This window comes from Salminus brasiliensis, chromosome 4 (assembly GCF_030463535.1).
Source record: "Salminus brasiliensis chromosome 4, fSalBra1.hap2, whole genome shotgun sequence".
NCBI classification, from domain to species: domain Eukaryota; kingdom Metazoa; phylum Chordata; class Actinopteri; order Characiformes; family Bryconidae; genus Salminus; species Salminus brasiliensis.
In genome coordinates this window covers 631,729-649,183 of record NC_132881.1, presented here as the reverse complement: position 1 = coordinate 649,183, position 17,455 = coordinate 631,729, and the positions used below count along the sequence as shown (strand labels likewise).

Genomic DNA, 17,455 nt, shown 5'->3' with positions numbered 1-17,455 from the left:
CTGAGTATGACTTGTTGGGAGAACTGGGGGCTTCCAAACTGGTTATCATTAGATCAATATCTTCATTAAATATGTAATTAAACTAAAGAAATATGGTTTAAAAATATCCGCCAACAGTCTGACCATAAACAAAGTCCTTAATGTCTTTGCTCAGAGTGAGGCTTTAATACAGCAGTTTAACGAGGAATCCTTCAAGGTTTTTTTATAGCAAGAATTAAAGTCTCAGAAAGTAAGAACCATGCAGGCCTGTGTTCTGTATGTACAGGTTTAATGATGAAGAACGTGGTGAGGAACATGGTGTTCTACAGTAGTTTGAAGCAGAGGGTATAATCCAGTGTCCAGGTTATAGCGGAGTGGTGATCAGAAGGTGCAAATAACACAGGAGAGGTTAAACTCAGCAGCTTAACGTTCTTCTCAGATTCTGAGCTTATTCGCCTTGTTAAGACTTGATTAATCATCTTTACAATTCAACAGCTTCCCAACCTCGCTCTACAGCCGAGCACAGATCTCTCAGAGACAGAAATACAAACTTATTATTTCACCAGAACTGCATGAAAACTCTAAATCGACAAGCATAAGAAAGCAGGCTGTCCGAAATCCTCTGATAACTAAGTTTTACAGCACAAAACCCTCTTAAACGTCAGTGACTTTAGGTTTAGCTCTTTTGTAGGGAAGCCCAGTTCTGCCAGATACAGAAGGAACGTGCCGGTTCTTCAGCCGCCTCCTTTATTTCTGGAAGCAGTGTGGGAAAGTCTGATAGAGCAATTGTCAAGTCAAAATTCAGAGAAAGTAAATGACCAACTCTCTCAACACCCTGCTAAAAATAGCCTGGTCAAGATCAGCTGGTCAAGTTGGTTGGCTGATTTTAGCTCTTGACCAGTACAGGGTCTGAGTTTGATGGGTTAGCTGGTCTACCAGCAAGATGATCCTGACCAAGCTAGTCAACCAGTATGACCAGCCTGACTGCCAGCTTGGTCATGCTGCTAGTCCATCAAACTCCATTGAAAACATATGCTATGCTGGTCAAGAGCTAAATTGGTTAGCCATCTCATCCAGGTCATGGATTATTTTATTATAATTATTTTTTTTAGCAGGAACTAATGACTTATTTTTCCAGTTTTTTCCACTTTGAAATACTGGTTTACATAACCACTGCTTCCAGAAACGTAGAAACAGGAAATGAAGCGGGTCATTTTTTCGGCTCTGCCTGGGAAATGGACCTCCATACCTTTTTAGAAACAATAAGTTAAGACAAATAGTTTTTTTTTAATACATCGGAGATTAATGAAATTAGAAGCATTTGCATGAAATCAACGATACCCCAACTGCAGGATAATAGTGCACAAAGGAAATGTCATATATATTAAAATCAAACATAAATGCATATAAAGTAAGGTCCATTCAATAGACCTGTTTAGGGTTTGTTCTGGGCAGTAGTTTTAGAGCTGTACACGCATTTCAGACTATTTACATCAACAAAATCCTCTTAATAGGTCAAAAACGTACCAACACCTTTCTGCAAAAACTCAAACACTCCTTTTCCTTAGCTGACGCCGTCCTCTGCAGTCCTTTGCATACCTCACCATTTCTTCAAAAACCACGTTTCTCAGTCCATCATTCACTTTCACCATCATATCACTCCCTTTCCCTCGTTCACTCTTCATCTTACCACTCCGTCCTTTTGTCCTTTTTCATCCTTTCCCTCCTTTCTCTCTATTTTTTAACTTCCGCAGCTGTTCTCTCTGAAAGCTTGCTTTTGACACTCATCTTGTTGCCCAGTTCAGTAGAGCTCCACTTAGTGGCTCCATCCAGTCAATTCATGGAGGACAGTTTTGAAGTTTGAAGAAGTGTCCCAGTGGATGCATCGTCCATCAACTACTGAACAACAACAAGAATAAAAATGTATGAATTTAATATTTTTAAAAAGGGAAAATCTAATTTGAACCATTTATCAAATATCACCTAATCTAAAAACATACTGTGGGCGTTAACCAGGGCTGTTTCTACTGCCACGCTCATTTCGACTAATAGAAATGTTAAAAGACGAAAAATAACTTACACTGACTTCATTTAGTGTGAATAATGGATACAGCCCCAATATAAGGTGTTATATACGTCGAATTTTAGGGTTAACAAATGTTTATTAGTCTAAAGTCTGAAGCTGTTGTAAACAGGCCACATTTGGAGGGACGTGAAAAGGTCTCGAGGTCTTACCCTCAGTTCTCTGGCTGTGCTTGCTGACCAGCAGTTTGCACACTCTCAGCTTCAGCCTTGGCGTCAGTCTGTGCAGGGTTATGGGCAGTGTTCTCACCCCTCATACTGGGTTTCTTCGCAGTAGGAGGGGGAACTTTGGCAGTTCGGTTCTGAGAGTCACTCGGTTTGTTTGTCTGAGAAACAGACACCAACTCTGATACCAGAGTCTTCCTCAAATCGGCTTGGGTCTCTGGGGAAGAGGGTGTTTCGAGGACCACCTTCTTTGCGCTCTTGGAGAAGATGAAGTTTGCAGTAGACGAAGGTGAAAGGAGGGCGCCGGCGCTCCCTGCTGATGGCGGAGGGGAATGCAGGCTGAAGCGCTTAGTTTGGCTGTCTTTGGAGGACATGGCAGCGGTCTTCAGACGGATGGCCTCCTGGAGGCGCATGGAAGAAGGAGGAAGGCTAGCTGGAGGCTGCTTCCGAGTAGGAGACACTTTGGGAGATACCACAGGTGTCACTGTTTGGGGCTTTGGTAGGGTGACCTCTAACTTTGACAAAGTGCTGCTTGGTTGGTCTTCTGTTTTGCTGAGTTCTGTCGGAGTTGCTTTCTCATCACCACCGGTGGTGGGTTGTTCTTTTGCTTTCTCGATGTTCTCAGATGCTGCAGGCTTCGGTCCAGGCTCTTCTTTGTTGGAGGGTACCTGGGTGATTACTTCAGCAGCGTTCTGCTCAGTTGGGCTGGTCTGCATATTGTGTTTGACAGCATTGGTCAAGGGTACTGGTTCAACTGGTACAAGTGATGCATCTTGCACATTGTTGTTGGACGGAGTCTTTGGTTCAGCTTTGGGTTGGTTGGTTGATGCTGGAGTCACTTGGTTCTCCAGTGTAATGTTGGGCTGTGTACAGTCCTTTGGATCTGCAGTAGATAGTGAGGAAAGATCAGTAGGAGGGACGGTCATAATCAGGGATCTTCTGATTGGCTTTTGAGGTGCCTCATGATTGACTGCCGTGTTCTGTTGCTTAGGTTTGGGTAGTCCAGCTGGGGTTTCAGCCTGGCTCAAGTTGGACTTGACTGACCTGAGACGAACCATCTGTAACAGAGACTGTGTGACCATAGGGGTAGGGGTTTCCTCTTTGGTTGCAACAGGGTTGGTGGTCTGAGGAGGATGTGGTTTCTCCTGTTTGTCAGTTGTAATTGCACCGGCCTCTTTTTTGAGATTTGTGGGTAACGGCGGTGGAGGAGGAACATTAACCTGCTGTGATGTAGTGGTTTGAGCTTGCATGGAGGATACTTCCTGTGGAGGTGGTGTGGGAGCCTTAGGGGGAGCTTGTGGAGGAGGTGGGGGAGCAGGTGGTGTAGAAACCTGCGGAGGAGGTGGTAGAGCTGGCGCAGCCTGCGGAGGAGGTGGTGGAGCCTTAGGGGAAGCTTGCAGAGGAGTTGGTGGAGCCTTAGGGGAAACTTGCGGAGGAGGTGGTGGAGCCTTTGGGGAAACTTGCGGAGGAGGTGGTGGAGCCTTTGGGGAAACTTGCGGAGGAGGTGGTGGAGCCTTAGGGGAAACTTGCGGAGGAGGTGGGGGAGCTGGTGGAGTCTGTGGAGGAGGTGGGGGAGCCTTAGGGGAAACTTGTGGTGGAGGTGGGGGAGCCTGAGAAGGAGGAGGTGGAGGAGCTGGGGGAGCCTGAGAAGGAGGAGGTGGAGGAGCTGGGGGAGCCTGAGAAGGAGGAGGTGGGATTTTCAGCATAGATGAAGGTTCAGCTGCCTCTGGTGGTGGAGGCTGTGCATATTGTGGTAGTGGAGGCATACTTTGTAAAGTCTTTGGAGAAAATGGTGGAGGGGGAGAGGGGAAGTCTGTTACATCCTGCCCAACTGGAGAACGTGGAGGGGCAACAATCATCGGAGGTGGAGGTGGCGGGAACATAGGGTGAGGAGGAGGACATATGATCTCTTCAAAGGGAGTTGTAAACAGGGCTTTCGAGGCGGGGACGTCTTCTTTTGGGGGTTTAACCGTGTTAACAGGGGGCAGGGGAGGTAGATGATCAGGGGGTGGCGAAGGAGAAGAGGATGGATAGATCTTGGGAAGCTTGGGTACAGATAAAGCTTTACCATAGGAAGGCTGGACATCGGTGGGCATCTTTGCAGTTGGCATGTCTGAAACAGTGGTCTCCTGAACTTTCTTGTCCTTCGTCCTGTCTGCTGAGACACTTCCCTGGAATGTCTCTTTATGTGGGTCAGATGAAGAAGACTTCTCTGTGACCGAGGACACAGCTTTATCATTTACCTCTGTTGGCCTAGTTGGTGTAGGTGCCCTGACAATGTCTGGTATTTTTACTGGAGCCTTCTTGGCTGGCGGTTCAATCTTCAGGCCTTTCTTTTGTGCCCATTGCTCAAAGTTGACCGGTCCAGGACCACACAGTAGTTCAAAGGTGCGTTGGTTGTGTGCCCACGTCTCAGGAGGAGGTGGCGGAGGAGCCAGAACACCAGGAGATGCCGGAATGTCAAAGAGTCTCATGAGGGCCATCACAGCTGGGGACACATTAGCACCATTAGCAATTGCACTCTTGATAGATGCTGGCCAATCCTTAGAAATGTGACTCCCTCCATTGGTGCGTGAGTGGGGCGTCTTGGCTGTAGATGCTCGAAGGTTCTTCCTCATCTCTAGTTCTGCTAGCATCTCTCTGTGACCGTCCGTTGTAGATGGGGGAGCGGACCTTTCAGATGTAACGGTTGGGAGTCCGTTATAAGGATTGACCCGGTGCTGTTTGTGCAGAGAGTACGAGCGGTTTGGGGGAAGTGGAGGCTTCTTGCTCTTTTTCACTACAGACAGGCTGCGGTTGAAAGGCACTGCAGATCCTGACTCCTTCCAGCTGCCCATTTCCTTAGAGTCACCGTTCACTTGAGGAGGTTTAGACAGGACATTTGAATTCTGGGCATCTTTGGGATGTCCATCTGTATCCTCTTCCTGGCTTGACCTGCTGGCCACACGGGGAGTGCTACTGCTGGAAATCGTGGAGGAGTCGGAGACCAGCGTCTCGGATGATCCCGAACGGCTCCAGCCAGAGCAATCTGAGAGAGGTCCTGTGTAACGGGAGGAAGCTCTGGAGGAAGCTCGAGAGGAGAACCGTGAGGGTGCCCGGGAGGAGATCCGGGAGGACGCCCGGGAAGAAGCCCGGGAGGAAGCCCTCGTGGAAGCTGGACTGGCTGACGCCAAGCTGCTTTTGCTCACCATGCGAACACTGCTGCGACTTCGGTTGCGGCTGAGCTCCACTACATCCACGGAGGGAGGCAGGATTGCGTCAGGGATGATCTTGGAAAGATACGTAGCCTGCGGGGAGACGTACAGCACTGGGCTGGGTGGTTGGCTGCCTGATGTGGTCATCCAGGGAACAGCTAGTGACCTAGGCCTCTGTGGATCTGAAGACTGGGGTAGAAAATGCTTGATTAGGGAAAGGTTGTCCTTATGTCCACCCACTGAACGGAGATCTGGTTCATCCTCCTTGACGGCCTGCAAGTTCTCCGTATTTCGAAGCCACATTTGGGCTCCTTGTTCCGAGGAGACTGATATGCTATCCAGGGTGGGAATGACTGTCGATATGCTTACACCTCCATTAGTCAGTTGAGCATCAGTGAACTGGGATGCTGTCCACGCAGCTCGGTCAAGCCCTTCAGTTAAAACATAGGGTATGTTAGTGGACACAAAGTTAAGGGTTTCGATTCCCTGATAAATTGTTGGTTAATTTAACATACCTAGTTCTCTCTGTACATGTCGCGGTATTCCTGGGACTGCATATCGGTGTCTTCCTTTAGACTTGCTCTTCCCTTGCTTCTTATCCTGGGTCAGTGGCCTGAAGGTTGAGGCTACAAATGGGGGTGGGGGTACATGTAGGTGAACAGTAGCTCATTGAGTCTTTTTAACGAGGTTGAATATGTAAGTAACCTGAAAAAGGGATTCTCGTATGTTAGACTGTACCTTGGCGTGTGAGCCCCGAGCGTGATGACTGATAGGAGATGGTGGAACGTGTTGAGATGGTATCAGCAGCGGTGCTCTCAGATTCGGATACCCCCAGCTCACTGAAGCTCACGTCGTCATCTGTGCGAACCGTGATTGAGGACTGCAGGGAAGAGATAAAGCATAAGAAACTGTAACTATAAAATATAAAAGACAGTAAATACACTCTGGACTACACACCAACATGCTTCCCTTTCAGAGGTCATTTCAGAGACGTGTTGCTGTGGCTTGACCCATTCTGTTAGTCGTAGTTCGTAAGAGAAGAGTACCCAGAGATGAAACAGCTGGTTGACCAGCATAGTTCTTGTTTGAGCTTGATTTAGCAGGTCTACCAGCATGACCAACCACGTTGATGAGCATGACCAAGGTGGGTGACCAGCATGGCTACACTGGTCCACCTGTATGATCAGTTGGACTAGACTGGTCAACCAGCTTTACCAAAGAAGCCAAACAAGGTGGTCTACCAGCGTGACCACACTAAGATGATCATAGTGATGGACCAATGATGGTAGACCAGCAACAAGTCCATCAAGCTCAAATGAAAAAAATATACACTATGGTGTTCATAGGTAAGCTGGTTAGCCAGCATAGGGTATGCTTAATACCCGTTATCCGCTAAAGCTGGCCGTGAGCTGGATTTGTCAGCAGGGACGGTTCTTATCCTACAGGTGGGACTGTACTTGCGAAAGGGTTTTGAGCGTTCAGCTTTGAACAGAACTTAACATTTAGCTTTAGTCTACTGATCCATCAAATCTGCCTACAACATATAGCACATCCAAAAAGCTCAAGAAATTTCTGTTCCAGCTCAAATGATGCAGTGGTTACAGAACTGAGCTCAAAACAAAAGGGATGAGATGTTTTACTTACAATGACACTCTGGTCATCCTGATAGTCCACCCCATTTCTGTTTTCTGAAATAAAAAAAAGAAAAAAAAAGAAATGATTTTAAGTTCAGTTGGATAGCTCAGGGCTAGCGAGCTCTCAGGGGCTGTTAGAGAGTAGACTTTAGAAAAAGAGGACGTACCATCATGCTGCTGCTGCTTTAGGCCCTGCTGAGCCTCCGTGTGCAGATCCTCTATGTACTTTGGTCGAGAGTCCTCGCTAAACACGTTCGTTTGGATGTGCTGAGGACGGGCAGGTCTGTCCACTTCTGTTGCTAAAGAGAGAGAGAAAATAAAAATTCACCTTTTAACACGTCAGATCAATGGATGCTTCAGTGGACAGTTCTGCAGTCTTATCTAAAAGTTTTGGCACCCCTGGTTTTACATTTGATAGTGGTTAAAAGTGTATCGTTGATGTCGGACACACTTCTGCACACTTTTTAACACTCAGAACAGCAGCACAGTGTGATTTGACCGGGGTGCACAAACTGTACAGGGCTGTATATAGTACTGAAAAGGAGACATTCAACTAAAACACACCCTTTCTGATCCTTTACAGAATCATTATTAAAAATCTGAATCAGAAAAACATCCCAATGTTTCTTTGAATCGTCTTGGTTCCTTATGGAACCATTACCTTCAGTAAAGAACCCTTTTTTGGGAGTGCAGCTTGTTATGGTTCCAGTTTCATTTCTGCAAACTTGGACATAAACAACCTGTATACTCTAGTTCACACCACCAGGTGGCGTCAGAAACACTTTGCGGTTGATGGACACGCTTTCATGTGGCTTCTGCCACTGGATAACATACTGCTTGTTAACGTAAATGGATAGAAATGGGCTGCAGTGTGTAGAAAATCTGTAAGTACCTAACAAACTGGCGAGTGAAGCAACTATTTGCGCACTCATTCAAAAAGACTTGGCCCTCCAGGTTTGGTTAATACTGGTACACGTGTACGGTACAGCTTAGAGAGCCAGTATCCGAGCATACTACAGTGCCCCCTAAAGCAGAGAGGGTTAAGGGCCTTGATCAATGGCCCAGCAATGGCAGCCTGGTGAGCCTGGGAATGGAACCCACAACCCTGTGATCAATAAGACCCACAACCAAGATCTTATAGTCAGTTTTCACCGACTCAGAAGAAACTTTCCATGCTGTGTGTAGGCCTGACTGTTTACCCAGGCCTGTAATTTACAGAGTCACAAATACAGGCAGTTTTTCTGTGTTATGGTGAAGGACTGTGTCTTTCTCTTTCTCTTTCAGGAGCTCCAGCTGAACACCAGCACCAATGTTTTTCAGGAACATTCGTTCTGAATCCATGACCTAATGTATGACAGCGTAAACGTCAGTGTGGAGGAATGTAGCCTCGGTTGCCTAATCCCCAAGTCTTCTGTAGCTGGAAGTACGAGTGGTTTTGTGACTCTCTGATTTAGGACAGGTCAGAGAGGATAAAGGATGGGAATCGATACATCAGACCTGAATGAGCAGCAGAACGACGTTGTCCAGAACACAACACACACACACACACACACACGAGTTATTGCATCATGTCCTTACAAAAGTGAGATTCAGAGGGGCTAAAGCTATTAGCTCATACTGCTAACCAGATTAGAATCATATCCTGTTTAATCATCCAGGTGTTCTCAGGTGTTTCCTGTTGCCGTCACCTGGGAGGTGCTTGAGCTACCCTTCAAACGTTTGGCATCTTCTAGCAATTTTATATACAATAATATACATATACAGCTCAAAACACTGCAGAGTTAAATACAATAAACTGTAAAAATAAATAAATAAATAAATAGTAAAAAGTGTCATTAGTCATAGGAGGTCAGATTTTCAGATTTGGGAAAAACAGGAAGTGATTAAAGTACAAAATGATGCACTGTTATGATATATTTAGAGAATTTAACTTCCTTCCCACTAAAATTAATCAATCGACACCCATTAATCATCCCAGACACGTCTAATATTAAAACCTTACATTCATTTCTTTTACTTTGATTTCACAGCTTCTACCTGTTATTTATAAAAGCTATACCTTTACACAGGCCCACAGTTTACACATGTATTACACACTGGAATCCGTGCTCTAGCCACAAATTAGACAACACAAGCACCTCATTACTTCATTAATGGAGTAATCCCAGCGTCAGCATGAAGCATCTGCCCACTGGACTCCACTGCGGTCAGCATTTCATTTTTTCTAAACACAGTGAGTAAAGTCAGGAGAGGGCTGTGGACTGCAGAGGACACAGGATACGGATTAGCTGGAGTACTGTTTTAAACCTCACGCCTTAAATCAACACTGGTAAATAAAAGAACTGGGTCAGAACTGACCTGCTGGGGTTTACTGAACACTTGCCTGCTGTGTGTGATGATACAAGGACTGTACGTCAAGAGCAAAGACTACAGAGCGAATGATCAGTCCACTGCAGTGGAAAGGGACAGCATTTCACAGACAGATGCAAGCAGTTAGGCCCAAAGGCCGCAGTACTAGGTTTATTAAAACGGCTGTAGAAGTTTTGTGCTTCATTGCTTCTTCTTCTAAATTGGTGGAATTGCAGTTTAGAAGATGTAGAATAGATTGTGTAGCATTTCTGGCTACTGGCATACTGCTGTAGTACTGGTAATCAGCCTAGATTTTGAACTTCGGTTTAGGCGGAGGTTCTTATTTATTATATAATATTATTTTTAAATAATTATTTTTTTTTATTTGTTTGTTTTTTACATTTGTGTCATATTTTAGCTTATATTCACTCTGACCTGGTAATGGTTAGAGGTGCATTAGCACTTGAGATATATTCACATTGACGCTACCTACCTACAGACCCCAAGATCATAAGTAGAGTCCTTGTAGTTGCTGAGCTATTATGGATTCAGTTTGGGTTGGACCCACAGACCCTGTCTACAACAGCACCACACACAGTTAAGAGACTTACAGGAATACAAGCCATTACACATGTAGAAATGCCACACAGCTTCATTCCAGAGTACAACCCCATTTTAGTGCTGGTAAAAAGAAGCAGCCACCCCGGAGCAAGTGAACTACTCAGCACACTGAAGTAAGCGACCGCTCACCAGCGCAGCCCGGTCCAGAGACCCGTGCTTACCTTTGGTCTTAAAGACTGAGAGCAGAGAGGACACGTTCGGACTCAGTAAAATCACCATGACTGTGTGAACACGGCACAGAAACTCCAACCACACCCGACTCCGCTCGGCCCGGCGCAGAAATCTGCTGCCGAGCCTCGAGCGGGTTTATATAGCCCTGAACCACATGGAAAGTGGTGTGTAGCGGATGACGTTCCTGTGGCCTGCTGTTGTTTTGCTGATTTTTGTTGTTTTGCTAGCAGCAGTGTCTGTTGCTAAGCAGGCTGTAGGGCTGGAACTAATCACAGCACCCCTCTGTCACTCATATGATCTCACACACACACTCTCACTAATCCCTGTGCTAATTCCACTCTCACTCGTACAGCCCCCCCATATCCACCCCAAATCCTCCTCTACCCCATTTATGACAAGCTGTCATTGTCCTCTGTAATTAAAAACACCCCTCTACACACACTACAGTACAGCCTAATACAGTACAGCCCAGACCATAACGTACACCATTTGGACAAAAGTATTGGGACATCTGCACTTGCTCACTGTTTCTTCTGAAATCAAGGGTATTAAAAAGCTGATCCTGCTTCTGTTGGAGTAACTGTCTCTACTGTCCAGAGAAGAAGACTTTCTACTAGATTTAGAAGGAGGAACATTGCTGTGAGGATTTGATGCTGGCTGATGATCAGCACCCCACCTCATCATCCCCAACTCATCCCATCTAAAAGTACTGGATGGAGCTCCACCACCATCATTCCAGAGAACACAGTTCTTCCACTGCTCCACAGCTCAATGCTGGGGGGCTTTATACCCCTCTAGTCCACACCTGGCATTAGGCAGCATGGAGCCAATAGGGTCATGATGTTGATCAGCTGCAGAGAGTCCTATTCTATTGGCAGTACTTCTTCTCTACAGGGACTAGACACATCGGTGTCAGAATGCATTCATTAGAAGGGCTGTCCACATACATTTGGACATGGAGTTAAACAACAGTACACTAGTTTCAGACAGACAGATAAGGTCTGTGGGCAGACTTTCCCCAATTTAACCCCTTAAACTCCTCTTTTGAGAGATCATAAGCATGTTTATAGATACGGTAGCTGTAATGAACCCGCGGGTCATTCTTAAGCTGTATTACAGTGTTAATGAAGGAGCTGCTGCTGCTCCTGCTGTTTATATTAGTTATTTATTTAATATGCATTAGCTGACTGAATACAAACAGAACTGACCCCTGCGTCTGTGCTCTATAAGCAATAGGAGGGAACCAGCAGGTGCAGGGTTTAGTGATAAGAGAACAAAAGTGTCAGTCTGCAGCCTCCACCCAGACAGGCTGACCACACCTGGTTACATTTACATAATATCATAGAGGTGTATACAAATCTATGGGAACATATACCTATACCATATATATATATATATATATATATATATATATATATATATACACACACACACACACACACACACACACACACACACAAACAAATACTTATAGATGTGTGTGTGTATATTATATATAAAATAAATGTAATTGTATATATATAAATTGATGTGTGTATTTTATTATATATATATATATAAGACTGGTGTTTTTACTGTATTTATTTATTCATATATTATTTATTTTTGCCAGTAAAACTGCTTAATAAATTTCCTTCTTTTTATAATATACTAGCTTAGGTGCTAGTCTGCTGTCACTAGCAACACAGCGCTAAGCATTTGAGCTGTTTGTGATATGCAGGCCTACTGTTTCTAATAGGATTCTCATAAAAACAATTTTTAAAAGTCAAGAATTTTCAATGAGAAATTTACTGGCAAACATAAATAATGAGTGAATAAAAATCAGATAAACCACCAACATCCTCAATAGTATCATAAAATATTTTTGGTTATACGACCCAGCCCTGTATCTAACCTAACCTAAATTACAGTTCTATTAGTTTAGGTAATCAGCGACAGAAACCCATACTCTGAATAGAAAAAGAGGACCACCGCCTCCACCAGAGGGCGTGAGGGAGTCGGAGGGGGAGTCCGAGTTAAGGCTGGGTTTATTTTAGGAGAAAACCTGTTGCTCAACCTCTGGAACAATGAGAACCTTCAGAACTCAGGAGTTAATCAAAGAGGACCAGATTGAGAAGCCATTCATCACGTCCTGCTTCAAAGTGCTGACGGGCCGCATGTGACGCAAGACAGCCCAATCAGGATGTTCCTCTTTAGCAGAGCAGTTCCTGAAGCAGAGGACCTCCAGGCCTTCACTGCGCTTGTAAGTGACTCACGGCCTAAAGCAGATCAGACCGCTCTGAAGCTCTGAAGCTCTGAAGCAGACGGTGGTGGTAGTCACAGTGATGCATGAGTAAGCAGCAGTCTGACTGCGGTGTGCGCTTCTGTAAACGTCTCCACCGTCTAAACGTCTAACTTCTAAAGCCTTTACCCTCACGCTCATCAGCACCACCACCTGACCTGCAGGCCTCCAGCAGGACCCAGGATCAGTATCAGCTTCTGCTCAGCCGGCAGGCCCAGACCGGCCGGTGCCTTTGAAAACAACAGGACCGGAGAGTTTGACATTTGCTTAAGCCTTTAATGCACACCACAGCCAGAAAACAGGTTCACACCTGAGCGCCGTCGGATGCGGGCCTTTATTTCTACCCCACTGTAACAGCAGGAGAGCTCAGGAGGAGTTCACTCCTCGCCCTGATCTCAGTGTCTTACCAGTGTCGAAAAGCAAAAGTGTGGAGAAACAGCAGCTTCTGTCTGGATTATGAGTGAAGAGTGTGTTTAAGAAATAAAGCATAGTAATAATAATAATAATAATAATAATAATAATAAAACATCCTTAATATTTACTGAATATTTCAAATATGCATCATACAATTCAATATTTATTTAGAAAAAGTGAATGAAAATGAAAAGCCTATTAATGACATTTCATATTTATTATGTTATATTGGAAATGTTATTTAAAATGAGAACAAATATTTATAAATAAAGTAAAATAACATTTACACTGCAAATATGTAAACAAATGATTGACATTTTATTTAATTTTAATTTATTTTATGAATTGAACCATCATAAACTGCAGGAATTATATTTCAAAATAAAAGTTATTTAATCTGAAATTTCAATTTAAATTAAATTGAAATAAATGAAAATTATTTTAGAATTTATTTTATTCAAAATATAACTCATCAATTTTTATAGATCATTCTTATATACAATTATAATTCAGTATTTAGAATTAGATACAAATATGTACATATACAAAGGCATTAATATTTATGAACCCTCCAAGGCCAGCTACTGGGCCAGCTAATTTGCATACCTTTCATTTCTATATATTTTTACTAATAAAGTTTCTGCAACATGTATCAACTAAAAAACGACTACAACACACACACCCACACACACACACCCACACACACACACACACACACACACACACACACACACACACACACACACACACACACACACAGAGCGTAGGATGGTGATGGCTGTGGATTAGCCTGTGACCTGCCCTGTTGGCCCAGTCTTGTTTGTCAGGCCCACAGGTTACTGCAGGTCACAGAGAGAGTGGAGCTACTGTGACAGAGGATGACTGCAGCCACACACACACACAACTAACCAGAGCCACACCCCATCACATCACACACACACACACACACACACCGTGAGAGAGCTGTGAAACCCAACACACTACTGCCCTCAGAGAACAGCGGAGAGTCCCAAAACTGATCTCCAGTCAGCTTTCGGCTGAAGCGCCAGCGCTGAGAAGAACCAGCAGGCCCGTTTCAGACCGGACCCTGAGACTCCCCAAGACCGAAACTTTACCAAACAGCCACTGTGCACCTTCCAAACACACCGGTGATCATCCACAGCACTGTTCCCACGCTCAAACACCTCATCAGCTGTACTGAAGCTCCTGTGTCCAAACGTATACAGACAGCCCTTCTAATTAGTCATTCTAGCTACTTTAAAGGGCTCCCAGCCTGCAGTGTTGTGATCGTTTATATATATTTATTTTATTCATTTGAATTGAAACAGACTGTGCCTTTAAAACTGATATGTAAATAAACTCTGTTCTGACTGGCAGCTTAGTTTTATGTCTGGTTAAAACAGCAGAGCCAAAATACTCCTCATAGCTTCAGAATCAGTGGGTGGGGCTGATCTAGGCGTTCTAAGCTGAGAAGCTAGGTACACTATATGTCCAAATGTTTGTGGACATTCCTTCTAATAAATACATTCAGCTACTTTAAGTTGCACCCATTTCTGACACAGATGTGCAAATGCACATACAGCTTGTCTAGTCCCTGTAGAGAAGTACTGCCAATAAAATAGGACTCTCTGGAGCAGATCAACACTGATGACCATATTGGCACCATGTTGCCTAATGCCAGGCGTGGGCTAGAGGGGTATAAAGCCCCCCAGCACTGAGCTGTGGAGCAGTGGAGGAACTGTGTAGAGACAGTTACTCCAACAAAAGCAGGATTAACTCTTTTTAATACCCTTGATTTCAGAAGAGACCATAAATAAGCAGGTGTCCCAATACTTCTGTCATTTTAGTGTATCTAAATCGGTTTTTGCATCTCATTCTACATATGGACTGCATAAAATAATTACTAAGCCTGTCTAGATACTTTTGGACATTTAGTGTAGACTGCTGTCTGTATGTCAATCAAACGTCACCAACATGAGTTTGAGGACACTGGGCCTGAAACTGCAGAGCATAAGAAAGCTCTCTCACATGCATGTACACGCACAGACAGACACAAAGCTCGGGACGCTGCAGAAGCCGCACTCTGTCCTGACATGCCCCAGCTCTCCACGGCGGGGGCCTGTCCCAGAGTCCAGGTGTTTGCTTTAGCACAGAGAGATAAGGAGGACAGCGAGACGGAAAATTCAACTAAATACAGGGCAGTGGAAAAGGAGGGTCACCAGTACCAGGGGTGGCGTACACGGCTGACCAGGGGTCTTACGGATCTGAACAGCACAAATGACGTCAACACTAGAGACCTGTACAGCAGCCTGACGCTATTCAACCCCTCAGGCGGAACCCAGAGAGGTTCCGGATAGGAGTTCTGTCTTTATTACTATTGAGATATCGTTATATCAGATCAAACAACAAAGTGGACAAAATCCTGGGTGGATTTTTACTATGTTTTGGCCTGCTGAAGCAACACAACTTCCCTTCAGGAGCTTTTTCAGGAGCCAAACCCTGATAAAACAACCCCACAGCATTATCCCTCCTCCACCAAACTTTACAGCTGGCACAGTGCAGTCAGGCAGGCAGGGAACGCTATCCTAGCCTTCTCCAAACCAGGACTCGCCTGCCACTGCTCCAGAGTTCACACCACTCCACCCCACGCTTGGCGTTGTGCTTGGTGATGGGAGGCTTGCATGCAGATGCTCAGCCATGATAACCCATGCCATGACGCTCCTGCTGCACAGAGTTCTGGAGCTCTGCTGCAGTTACTGAGTCAGTTGGAGGCTTTTCTGCACTCTGCTCTGAGCTCAGCACTCGGCCCTGACCCCGCTCTGTAACTTTACGTGGTCTGACAGACACTCGGTGGCTGAGCTGCTCTCTGTGAGCTGTTCCTCCTAAACTCTTCCACTGTTCAATAATAACACCACTCACAGCTGATGGAGGAAGATCTAGGAGGGAGGAGATTTCACCAGCTGACTTGTAGTTGTTGGTGCAGCGGTGTCTCCTATTACATACAGAACCACGCTGGAGTTCAGTGAGCTCTTCAGAACCTCCCAGTCTTTCACTGATGTGTGGAAGAAAGACAGACTGCAGGACTAGAGGCTGGAGTTGCAGGTCAGTAAACGCCCTCGTCACCCTGGTCACCATGAGCAGAGAGGCTGTTCCTCCTCACCCACCTGAGCCACGCCTGCGTCACATTACGCAGACACCAGCTTCATTTTCCTGTGTAATAGCTCTTAATGATCAGCCACAGGCAAAGCGCGACAGCACCGAGCCGAACCCTGAACTCTGCAGTGGATAAAACTGCTGAAATCCATCTGCGTATACCAGCACCGGCCATTACCGTCCACCATCCACCCATACCACCCAGCCAAGCATGTGAAAAGACTGCGCGACTGCACCACTGCGCGACTGCGTGGCTGCATTACTATATAAATGTGCGACTGCACTCCTGCGCGAGTGCACTGCTGAGAAAAAGCTCTATAGAGATCTGTTCCCATCTATAAAAACTGTCTCCCAGACATTATCCTTAGAACACACAGAACCACTGCCCTCACTAAAGAACCCTTGAAGAACCCCTTTTTGCATTGATCGGTTTTCAGTTGTAGTCTGATCATTATTGATTACTGATTCCGCTGTGATCGATCAGATCACAGCTCATCATTACTGATCTGACCCTTCCTGAGCAGAGTGTGTGCGGTTGAGCTCTGGTGTGTGTGTTTTCATGCCGCTGGGTCTGGAAGCTCAAGTGTGTGTCCTGGTTTGGAGAAACCAGTTTCCCTACTTCACATGCACACCTCTGTGTGTGAGAATGTGCAGCAGGAAAATCCCACACTAGCACAACAATAACACCACACACACACACACACACACACACACCATATGAATGCTATAATACAAGTACACTATATGGACAAAAGTATTGGGACACCTGCTTTTTTACAGCTTTTTCTGAAAGCAAGGCTATTAAAAGAGCTGATCCTGCTTCTGAGGTCAGGATTTAGGATGATGATCACCATCCCACCTCATCACCCCCAACTGATCCCAAAACTACTGGATGGAGCTCCACCACCATCATTCCAGAGAACACAGCTCCTCCACTGCTCCACAGCTCCTCAATGCTGGGGGGCTTTATACCCCTCTAGCCCACGCCTGGCATTAGGCAGCATGGAGCAAATAGGGTCATGATGTTGATCTGCTCCAGAGAGTCCTATTCTATTGGCAGTACTTTTCTCTGCTCTGTGTGTGCATTTGCACATCTGTATCACCAGTGGATGCAGCTTAAGGTAGCTGAATGCATTCATTAGAAGCAGTGTCCACAAACTTTTGGACATAGTGTATGTGTCAATATGTAATGTGTATGCATATATATGTTTATGTAAGTAGTACTGCTGCAGGACGCCAGGGTGTAGGTGAGTGCAGATGGAGTCCTGCAGGTTAGATAGGAAGGTATAAAGGGCATGTTGTAAACATGTTCAGCTGGAACCAGGCCAGGTCTTTGTTCACCCAGCAGAGGCGCTTCCTAAAGGAAGGAGTTCAGCTCCACAGGATATAGCATAACACCCTCCATCACAGGA

At 45.3% G+C, this 17,455-nt stretch overlaps 1 protein-coding gene across 5 annotated transcripts in view; it reads right to left on the bottom strand.

Annotated features, from left to right (window-relative positions):
• Positions 1-251: 251 nt before the first annotated feature.
• LOC140554353 (uncharacterized) overlaps positions 252-17,455 on the bottom strand; it is a 33,918-nt gene continuing 16,714 nt past the window's right edge. For 3 of the 5 annotated variants that reach the window (XM_072677251.1, XM_072677250.1, XM_072677252.1), the window contains exons 3-8: positions 7,222-7,353; positions 7,065-7,108; positions 6,159-6,300; positions 5,936-6,046; positions 2,215-5,851; positions 252-1,878 (exon numbers count right to left, since the gene is read on the bottom strand). In XM_072677251.1, coding sequence (XP_072533352.1) covers positions 2,217-5,851; positions 5,936-6,046; positions 6,159-6,300; positions 7,065-7,108; positions 7,222-7,353 — 4,064 coding nt within the window. In that variant the 3' untranslated portion in view covers positions 252-1,878; positions 2,215-2,216. Of the gene's footprint in view, positions 1,879-2,214; positions 5,852-5,935; positions 6,047-6,158; positions 6,301-7,064; positions 7,109-7,221; positions 7,354-10,185; positions 10,285-17,455 lie in introns of those variants that run through there. The other 2 variants (XM_072677255.1, XM_072677254.1) reach the window with 2 other exon arrangements.